The sequence below is a fragment of the Colobus angolensis genome, unplaced genomic scaffold (genome assembly GCF_000951035.1).
Source record: "Colobus angolensis palliatus isolate OR3802 unplaced genomic scaffold, Cang.pa_1.0 Scaffold29, whole genome shotgun sequence".
In the NCBI taxonomy this organism is placed as follows: domain Eukaryota; kingdom Metazoa; phylum Chordata; class Mammalia; order Primates; family Cercopithecidae; genus Colobus; species Colobus angolensis.
In genome coordinates, this window is record NW_012116154.1 from 8,251,628 (window position 1) to 8,263,349 (window position 11,722).

An 11,722-nucleotide genomic window follows, 5' to 3' on the forward strand; every position below is an offset into this window, starting at 1 on the left:
TGAAATTCATGGTTCTGGCCTGGTCTTTGCTTGTCTCTGTTCCTGCCACTTAACTACAGATCTCTTTTTTCACTTGTTTAATGTTCTTTACTGTAGTTTATATGAAAAAAAGTGTATATTAGGAATATATAAAATAGTGACTTTTTGAAGAGTTTATAGTCAAGAAGAAGAGACAGGGTAGTAAATAACCTTTATAAAAGTGCTAAGTATGTTCATGATAGAATGAACATTCCTTAGAAGAAAATGTTCTGTCCTACAGAGAGCACTGAGGAAAACTGTCCTTCAATTTTACTGCTTGGCCTTGCTCAATTCACACTCCTAATAACTAAAGGAGTATCTCACTCTTTATCCTTTTTCCTCAAAATGTAAATACCACTTTGTCTTTCCACACTTTCAGCTCAGGGTTTAACTCCTCCTTATGCTAAGAGACTAGTCAAAAAAATAAATAAAATAAAGCGAACATTCATAGACTTTTATCACCAAACAAATCTTCCAACCATCATATGCATACTTACACTGTTTGCTCACCTTTTACTCTGTTTCTAACTCAGGCTAACCCTCTACCCTCCTGCGCGTGCACACACACACACACGTACACACACACACACGTATCCTCAATTTTATTGCCTTTTTCTTATTCAAGAAATTCTTCTACAGTTATGCCTCTCTGATAGATATCACCTATTGATCCTTACGAGTTCATTCTCAGTAATATTTTCCTAGACCATTTTAGATCACTCTCTAAGTAATTGTTTATAAGTACCTTTTTTCCTTTCTCATAGCAACACACTCCTAAAAGGTGTTCATACCTTCTCATTTACAGAAACTTCTTACTGATAACTTCCACTTTGCACTTTACTAATTCAATATTCATTTATCATCAGCCTTTATCTGATTTAACCTGTAAGAAACATTTGATGTGTTCTTGATATGCTTTCCTCTTTGTCCTCCTGTTACTCTCTTACTCTCTTGCTTCCTCTACCTCCCCCACCTGCTCCTACTTCTCCTTTAAGCAGAGCCTCCAAATTTCTAATTTAGTTCTTCACTTCCCTTGCTGCCTCTAACTCTCACTCTGGTCTGTGTGATTTTCTCAACTTTTCCTCCTTTATCTAATCCCAACTATCAGGATTTGGATGTCTTTTCTTATTCAGTTCTTTGATAATTTAACTTATCCCTATGGTTTTAAATAGTACTATCAAGATGACGAACATGTTCAGTTCCTAGTCCAACATCTAACAACACGTGCGGAATCACGTCAAGCAGAATATTTGCTACTTCCACTTGAAGATCTACTAAACTTCTCAAATTTGACATGTCTAAAACCAAATTATTGAGTTTCCTCTTATAATCTTGTCCCATCTCAATAAATGGCACCTGCATTCTCTTATTTGCTCAGTCTTTGACTTTTCTCTTTCTCACATACTCCATGTTTAACAACTCAATAAATCCTTTCAGCTCTACTTTTAGAATTTAGATTCTAGATTTTTTGTCATCAATAATACTAACATCCTAGTGTCTTTGCTACAATGACTTTATACCTGAATTGTGGTATTATGCTTCTGCCTGGTCTACCTGTTTCCCTCCTTATACATCTGAGTTCTTTTTTTTTTTTTTTTTATTATACTTTAAGTTCTAGGGTACATGTGCATAACGTGCAGGTTTGTTACATATGTATACTTGTGCAATGTTGGTGTGCTGCACCCATCAGCTCGTCAGCACCCATCAATTCATCATTTCTTTTTCAACATAGCAGTCTGAAGAATCCTGTTAAAGTGTAGCTCTTGAACATATTATATGTTAGATTAAATTCCAATAATAATTTGTTTCACTTAGAATAAACTATAAATTTCTTTCCATATTTGACAAGGTCCTCCTCAGCTATCTCCAAGCTATCACTAACTTCAAATGCTATGTGGTTCTCTTGATCACTCATCTCAAACCAAAATTGCATACTTTATGACCTCAAAAAAGTAAGGCATGCTCCTCCCTCAGGGTCTTGACATTTGTTTTTCCATCTGTCTGGTCCAGTCTTCTTGTAGATATCATCTTGGCTGATTACTTTCCTTTTTTATAGGTCCTTGCTCAAATGTCACCTCATCAGAAAAGACTGTCTTTATATTCAATTTAAACATTAATTTGAAACATAAGAAAGTGTGATTTTGGAGGGTCATAAACTGTCAAATAGCTACAATTAAATAATTCAACCTAAACAGTCGTATCTCTGCTATTTCTCTCATAACACTCATGAATACCTAAAAGAGCTATTTGTTTATAACCTGATTCATCATCTCATTCTCTTGAGTAGAATGAGTTCCATGAAAGAAGAGATTATGCCTCTTTTGTCACTAGATTGTCTTCAAATAATGGAAAAGAAGAGCTGGGCACATCACGGTTCACGCCTGTAATCCAGCATTGTGAGAGGCCCGAGACAGATAGCTTGAGTTCAGGAGTTTGAGATCAGCCTGGGCAATGTGGCCAAACCCCATCTCCACAAAAAATTAGCCAGATGTGGTGGTATTTGTGTGTAGCCCCAGCTACTCGGAAGGTGGGAGGATTGCCTGGGCCCAGATGCAGAGGATGCAGTGAGGCATGATCTCACCCCTCCACTCCAGCCTGGACAACAGAACCATACCCTATCTCAAAAACAAACACACACAAGAATTAAAGAGATTTTGGTGAATACTTGCTGCATGAGTGAATTAATGATTCAACTGAATGGATGGTATGTAAGTGATGCTATAAACAGATTGCCTCAAATAATTTTAATATTTTATGTCTGCATTCAGTTATTTCTATAAAACCTTTAGATCTTCAAACAAATCTTTTAATCTTTTGCTCACGTATTTTGCAAAATATGTGATTTAAAGAAAAGTAGAGGTTCAAATGTTTATCTCATTCTACTCTTAAGAGTTGTAGAGTCATAGAAATTTAATCTTTCTGAATCTCACAAATTTTTTTCTCTGAAATCAAGATGATGTTCCTAACTAAAAGTGTGAATATCCATACAACTCCTAATCAGGTAGGTTTACACAAATAAAATTTAGTGTTATTTAACATCAAATATAGTTTTGTCTTAATGTATTTATGAATTTTAACATACTGAAAAGTTAGGTTTTATTTTTACTCTCTAACATTCGGGAAATGACAAGAGAAAGAGAAATGTTTAGTTCTAACTGTGTATGTGTGTGTGTATGTGTATGTTTCTAATAGTTAGCAAGTAGAACTGTACTAGCTGTGTTTTTACCATTTACCTAACAAAAATAACATGTTATCGTGATTCAGTGATTGCTATCTTTAGTTACTGATAATTGCAAAAATGAAAACTATGCTCATTTCCTTGGGGGAAAGCATTTAAATGATTGACAAGCTAGTGCCACATTTATAAAGATCTCATATCTGGCTAAATTCATGGATTAATTTTTTTAATGATTTTAAAAATATGTATAATAGATCAACTGGCAGGAGTTCATCAGGTTACATTAGAGAAACTTGCATATAAACACTCATTACTGTTTTCTTCTTCTTCTTTTTTTTTTTTTGCCCTTGAGACAGGGTCTAACTCTGTCACCCAGCCTGGAGTGCAGTAGCTTGATTGTGTCCAAATGCAGCCTTGACCCCTTGGGCTCAAGTGATCTTTCCACTTCAGCCTCTCAATAGCTGGGACAAGTGCAGGCCACTACCCTTGGCTAATTATTATTATTATTATTTTTATTTTTATTATTATTTGTAACAACAGGATCTCATTATGATGCCCAGGTTGACTCACACTCCTGAGATCAAGCAAGCCTTATACCTTAGGCTTCCCAAATCTGGAATTATAGATATGAGCCACCACACCTGGATTGTTTTCCATTTTTAATAGGCAGAAGATTATTTGGGGAAAAGAAGACCAGTAACTTCACAACGTCTTAGAAGTGCCTTTGTTCTTCATAGTAATTCAAGACTTTTGAGTCTTAGGGTGTTTTCCAGATTCTAAATTACTTAAATAAACCAAAATCGATGTGAATTACCTAATTAGACCTCCCTAGTAATTTAAGGAGACTCCTTACTCTTCTAAGAGATAAATATATGGGTCATTAAGATTTTTGAGAGGGCATGCAGCCTTGCCCCTTCCCTTTTCCAGTAACTAGGACTCTGAATTTGCCTGTTCAGTTTCTTCATCTCCTTCTCACCCTGCCAGATTACTTCTTTTTACCTTGATGAACCTGGGCATGGGGGAGAGGAATATAAAACCAGATAGGGAAGATGAAAGAGGAAAAGATTTAAAAAGATGGATGCAGATGGTGTAGGATTTTAGGTAGTTGGGAGGAAGGGTATTGGAACATCTGTGGGGTCAGCAGAAGTAGACGGGAGAGGAACTAGATTTTTAACATAGTTGGTATGGCTACATTTTGCTTTCACCATGTACACAAGCTTACATTATTTTGAGAATTTCTCTAGTAAAAAGGTATTTCTTTAAACTGGGTTTATAATGTTCTGACACTGACTAGATAGCTCAAAGCTTCAACAGAGCAATATGAAGATATGTAACTAATGCAAAAAGTAATATAAAAGATTCCTCTCTTATTTTGATAATAACAGTGTTACAAGTAATCTCTATACTGAAGGTGAATAGAGTAAAATGTGGTTAAAAAAAGAATGTATCCAAATTGTTTGAAGCAGAATATACAACAAAGAATTCCAGATACCATGGTATTTTAGTAGGACATATGATATGGTTTTCCTGTGTCCCCACTCAAATCTCATCTTGAATTGTAGCCCCCATAATTCCCTCATGTTGTGGGAGAGACCCAGTGGGAGATAATTGAATCATGGGGGTGGTTTCCCCCACACTGTTCTCGTGGTAGTGAATAAGTCTCACGAGACCTGATGGTTTTATAAGGGTTTCCCTTTCCGCTTGGCTTCCATTCTCTCTTGCTTGCTGCCATGTTAAGCCATGCCTTTTGCCTTCTGCCATGATTGTGAGTTCCTCCTAGCCATATGGAACTGTGAGTCCATTAAACCTCTTTTTCCTTATAAATTACCCCATCTCAGGTATGTCTTTATTAGCAGCATGAGAACTGACTAATACAACATGTGAAAATCAGTGTCTTGAGCCTCCTAGTGTATTTGGAATTTCTTTTTCCTAACTAAGGACCTCAGAGACACTTGATCTGCTTGAAAAATCTTGGAAAATGCAATAGATAGTCTTACTTGACCTACCGTTTTATCAGATATATTTGTGTCATTTCCTCTTGACTGTATTATATCTGACCAAATATCCAAGTACTAAATGAAAATGCAAAATCCAGCATAGAATTTCTTTTGTGGTTAATTTTTTCATGCTGGTTTATCTCAATAGTTTAAAACCTGTGCTCTCTTTAATGAACATAAAATCTAATAATGTACTGTAATATTATTGTAAATTTTTTAAAACAAAAGCTCTTATGACTAAAAATGTATTAAAACATATTACTGAGACATGCAACTATTTTCAGACAAACATTTGAAATATAATTAAGTTATTCTAAAATGAAAATGCAAGTATATTAACAAAATTATTTATATTTCCAGTTATTATACACTTTTCTGTAAAGATGTACTTCATGAATTACTTTTGCTCTTATTCTGAGCAAGGCATTTAAAATCACATAGAAATAAAAGTTAATAAGAATCTTCATAAAAATTTAATTTTTTTTTAGAAATATTCACTCTATTTTATTTTCTTGATTCATTGCACAAAGGAATTTGCTTCCCTTGAATTCATTTATTTAGCCCGAGCAATAACAAAGCAGATTAAGGGTTTTAATGGTTTTTCTCATCCAAAATTATAGTTGAAAAAGTGTAAATTTCATAATAATGGTGGCCCTCATTACCTCAAAGTTTAGAGTTGATTATTTTGGTGACAAGTAGAAATAGGAATTTCATTATTATCTTATATATTCCATGATATAAAGCACCAAATTATTTGATTACAATTTTCCTGGGCATTTTTTAGTTTTGTATAATGAGACAAGAAGAAAACTGTGATTTCCGTGGGCATGAGAGAGAAAAACAATGCACTGGCAGTCAGTACCTGCTGGGGATCTACCTTCAATAATTCAAACCCAGACTACAACTTCTCCTTTGCTTAGAACTTTTACCTCTGTTTTGTTTGGAGAGGGTAGTTTAATAATTCAACCTCTTTCAATGTACTTAGTTTTAGATACTGTAGATGGAAAGGAATGAGTAAAGCTAAAGGATAATTGCTGTGTAGTGGTAAAGCAACCCCTTTTCCTGTTTGTAGTACAAAATTCATATAAGCAAAATTTATTTTTAGAAAGACATAGTGCCAGTATTGCTTGTATGTAAACTGAATCCATGCCTCATCAAGCCGTCTGTGTGGCAATTGAATTTTGTTATTTATTTTATCAGTACGAAAACAGAAAGGAATTCAAACTTCTCCTAATGCTCATAAATCTTATTATTTTAAGGAAAAATCTTTGTACGTAACTATTGTGAAAATTGATTTATTTATTAGGATAATATCACAGTTTTGCTTTCTTGAGGCTTTCTTACTGAAGCCAAATTTGATTATTCAGGTCCATGTACAATGGATCCTTGATCATAAAGACTGGTAGAAGGATTACATATTAAGGCTTATGAGAAAGCCGGGGCAGTGTCACAAAAGCTGATCTAGTTGCAGAATTGACCTTTCAAGGACAGCTAAGTATTAATATGTTCAGCATATTTTAAGATATCCAAGAACTCCCTGTAGTTCATCATTGGAAAATTTTTATTGACTGCTTTGTTTGTACCAGGCAATTTGTTAGGCATTGGAAACTCAAAGGTGAACAAATGAGAGATGATCTCTTTGCTTGTGGATCTCACAGCCTAATGCAGGAAACATGGAAATAAACAAATGTAGCCTAGATGAGGCTTTGGTTATAGGTATCTGGATACAGTGCCATTAAGTCATCTCTGTACAGGGTTCAGCCAGGTTAGTTAACTTGAAGTACAATCCTAGAAAGTGTATCAGGGATAAGAAAACCAGCATTTATTGGGCTTTGAAATCAAGTACACATAGATTCAAATATGAGTGCAACCATTTAAAAGGTAATACAGTGCTCTAGGGAGCATCTTATATCAATTTGCCTACATCAACATTCCATTTCTATCATTTCTTGGCCAACTTACCTAACTTTTCTGAATCTTAATTTCTTTAGCTAGAAAATAAGGTAAACAACAATATTAAGAAAGGAAACTAACCATATAGTGATTAAAGGAATTAAGATATATATAGTTCATGGGACAGTGCCTGATTCATAAAAATTATTATCGTTGTTATATTCTTTTTACTTTTTAACATGCATCAAGTTTACATTATTTCATAATAAATGAAATGGCATACTAAAATGCTTACCTAATGGTATTTTTGTTGTTCCAAATAGCCATTGCTCTATAAATCTTAAGCCAACAAGTCAGCACTGTATCTTGCTGTCCTACATACTGAATAAGCATGACTGGATGGTCACTCATGCAAATATAGTCCTGTGTCAGCTAGGGCTGCAGCCATCTGAAGGCTCGTTAGGGTTGGTCTTCCAAAATGACCACACAGAGGGCTGACCGTTGATGCTTAATATTGTTTGTAGGTCTCTTGGGGCTTTTGAATGAAGTGACTATACAATTTCTTTACATAATGTGGGCATGGAAAATGGACTTCATGAGGGAGCATCTCGAGGGTGAATGTCCTTCCAAAAGGCCTGATGGAAGCTGCAAGTGTTCTGATGAGCCAGTTTCCAAAGTCCTGGAGCCTTATTTTTGCTGTATTTCATTGGTCAGACAGGTTGCAAAGTCCAGACCCCATGCATGCACAAGTGAATTAGACTTCACCTCTCAGCAGAAAGAGTAGATTTAAGACCATTTTTGATCTCTTTCACTTGTGATAAACCTATCAAGTAACTACCTATACAAACACTAGTTACTTTCACTTTTATCATTATCATCATCATCATAATGCATATTTATTTTCATTTTATATTCTAAGAATCCTAGCAATATAAATATTATTTTCACTTTTTATGGTTAAGGAAGGACAATAATAATAATAGAAGTTAAATGACTTGATAAACTAGCTAGTAAACAGAGAAGGCAGAGTTTCATCTTGGAACTATTGGCTATAGAGTTTCATAAATACAATACCTAGAGAATTAATAAAAGTAAACTGCAAATGCAATTTCAATATTTCAATTTTTCAAGAGTCACTTTCCAATCTTAAGTGAATTATCTAATCTTAGAGAATGAAGAAAATCGAGGAGACTGCATGTAGTTGATCCTTGCACAATGCAGGGGTTAGCAATGCCAACTCCCCATGCAGTCAAAAGTTTGACTATAACTTTTGATTCCCCCAGAATTTAGAGATCATATAAAATTGACCACTGAACAATGCCGAGGTTAGGGGTGTCAACCTCCCATGCAGTAAAAATTTCAAATTTAACCTCCAAAACTTAACTACTAATAGCCTACTGTTGACCAGAAACTTAAGTATTAATATGCATTGCCAATTGACACACACTTTGTATGTTATATGTATTATATAGTGTATTCCTAAAATAATGTAAGCTAAGAAAGGAAAATGTTATTTTTTTTTTTTTTTCCCTAGGCTCAAAGCTGAGTACACTCCTGTAATTTTAATAATATTTTAGGCAAGTCCTATGACAATTATACCAACAAGTTTCTTCAACCCCACCACCACCCCTACCATATCTATGCTTTGCTTGCCCATACTCCCTTCACCCTTTCCTCTGCTATTACCACTGGTATTTCTGCTTGTGGTTGAAAATAAAAAGCATCTCCAGATTGCAGCAAATTCAGTGGCCCTGCTCCATAGCCTGGCCTCTGATGAAGGAAAAGGGGTGAAACATGAACGGCCATCATGGGTTGTGATCAGGCACTACCAGAAGCCCAGCTTATGTTTCAAAAACAGGCTCTCGGACATGTTCCCAGCAGATAACTCTTCACTGGCTTGGAGAACAGGAAGGACTATTTCACAAACAGTACTGTGTTTGAATTTCTAGAGGCTACCCAGGCCAAGAATACATCCCTGCAATGCTTCACCACACACTCATTGCTGCAGTATTCATTGTCCCAGTCCTTACTCACAATGGGAGGGTTCTCACAACCAGACCTCACACATCGAGGCTGGGGTGAGAGTGCCACAGGACTCCCACTCACCAATTCAACATCCATCTGAGAAGGAGACTCAACCTCAGGAACTACATCTGTGATCATCTCACAGATAGTCTCAGGAGAAGTTGCCTCCACTGTATGGGCCTCAGGGCTGTTATTCATAGGCCGCTCAGGACTACTTTCCACAGTTGGTGGGACTAAGGTAGTCTGCATTTTCAAAGTGGGTAGAGGCACACTCTTGATCTGCAGAGGAGGTGGCTGTTGCTGTAAATTGATTCGAACTTTCTGAGGTGGAGGCTGTTGCATGGCCTGGAGTGGAGGAGGCTGCTGCAGAATGGTAACTTGCTGCTGAGTTGGGGGCTGTGGCATCTGTTGTAATGGAGGGGGCTGTAGTCGGGGTGGAGGCAGTTGCATAGAAGCAGCAGCAGCAGCTGCTGCTGCTGCCTGCAACACTGATCGAGTGACAATCTGGGCTTGTTGACTGGGCTGGATAGTGGCTGTACTGGTTTGGCCTAGCTGGAGCCCCCGGGAGGTCACCACTGTGGCTGGGGTAACAGTAACCATCCCTCCTTGAGACATAGTAATGGACGAGGGCAACATTTGTTTGGTAATAATCAACTTGGTGATATTGGGCTGACCCCCAGCTCCAGAAGATGCCTGGTTTGCCACACAGGATGAAAGGGTGGAGTTAACAACAATGGATGGGGACAGGGCAGGGGGCTCTATTGAAGCTGGTGCTGGAGATGCTGGGTCAACAGTAGCCATAGGAGGTGGAGAAGGAGTTTGTGATGGTGCTGCTGGATCCAATTCCACTGTTTCCACAGTGGCCTGACACTCCTGGTTGTCTTTGTAAGCAGCCAGTGCCTTCAGATACTCTTTCTTGGCAGCCTCAGTTTTCCTCTTATATACCTGTTTTTGCTCCTCTCCAAGACTATCCCACATGGAGGCCACAATTGTTGAAACCTCACCAAAAGTGGCATTAGGATTCTGTCCCTTGATGGCAGCCTGTGTATCACGAAAGAATAAAGCATATGCTGAAACTGGTTTCTGAGGTTCATTAGGATCTTTCTTTTTTCTCTTCTTTGGGGCCTTGTGCTTTTTCCCTGCTTCCACCACCACTGTCTTCTGTCTGGGAAGTTGCCTCCGGAAATCCTCAACACCATCCTCATGAAGTGAACTAGTAGGTGAAGGGGTGGTTGAAAGACGATCTTCAGGTGACTGGGCAGGTGGTAGGATGGTGCCACCCCCTAAGCTCAAACCCAGTTGGGAACTCAGTTCTGACTGATCAATGGTGGTCAACTGGCTATGCCCCATCAAGCCAGATGTCATGCCTGTCATTGGTACATCAATTGTAACAGGTGGGTTGGCACTATACTGAGTTCCTATAGAGTGGTCCAAGTCCATGGTCAAGCCCCCACTCAGGAGGCCCCGCCCTGCTCCATCAAGCCATGGGTCATGCCCACAGGCATGTCCAATGTCTGGACCCCATACTGGGCTGAAAAACTGCCATCCTGTGAAGAGGAAGGGTCTGCCAGGTCATCAAAGTGGCCAACCACATCTGAGACAGCCAATGAGGGATCAGAATCCAAGGAGATAGGTGGGATTTCAAATTCCTCATCACCCAAGCTTGGTGTATGGAATGTCTTGGCCCCTGACAGGAAGGGGTGCGAAGGCCCTGTGATAGTCAGGTAATTGTCATTTCCTCCGGGAAACTCCATCTTCACACAACCGCTCCCACCGTCTCAGACCCTCATCGCTCCCACCGCCCCCACTAGGAAAATGTTAATTTAAAAAATCTAAGGAAGAGAAAGTATATTTATTTTTTATTAAGTGAAAGTGGATCATTATAAATGTCTTCATCCTTGCTGTCTTCACTTTGAGTAGGCTGAGGAGAAGGAAGAGGTGTTGATCTTGCTCTCTCAGGAGTAGCAGAGGCAAAAGAAAACCATATATAAGTGGAACTGTATAGTTCATACCCATGTTGTTCAACAGTCAACTGAATTTTAAATTATCTTAATAATTTGTACTAAGATTGATTATATATTATTTTACTTTTATAATATATTTGAAGAAATTGTTCAAATTTGCAATAGATATTAATTAAAATGCAGTTATACTGCATATACAAATAGATAGCAAATGATTTGTGTGTGTGTTTTTTCAAAAACGTGACACCTAAATCCAAGTATTGAAGTTTCCTCTCGATGAAGTTACCATTCACCTGCTTACATAATTTGCCTACTGGTGAACAATACTAAATGTTTTCCCCAAAATTTCAACTTTATAGATAATAGTGCATACCAAGTATGTAGCATACAGTTGTTCCCCTTTATTGAAGGAGGAAATGTTCCAAAACCTCAGCTGATATCTGAAATTGGGTATGGATAGTACCGAATCATATATACATATATATATATATAAACACACATACACATACAAATATATACGCACACACACATATATACATATATACACACACACACACACACACTCTGTGTTTTTTATCAGAAAACTGAGACACCTACTAAGTGACCAATGATGAATAGTATATACAGACAGCAGGGACATAATTGAC

The 11,722-nt window shown here is 37.4% G+C and overlaps 1 protein-coding gene across 1 annotated transcript; it reads right to left on the reverse strand.

Annotated features, from left to right (window-relative positions):
• Window positions 1-8,615: 8,615 nt before the first annotated feature.
• On the reverse strand, window positions 8,616-10,914 carry LOC105516800 (TOX high mobility group box family member 4-like). The gene is given in 2 exon segments (XM_011949141.1): window positions 8,616-10,577; window positions 10,580-10,914. Coding segments are annotated over 2 exon segments (1,863 nt in total). The 5' UTR covers window positions 10,866-10,914; the 3' UTR covers window positions 8,616-9,000.
• Window positions 10,915-11,722: the final 808 nt, after the last annotated feature.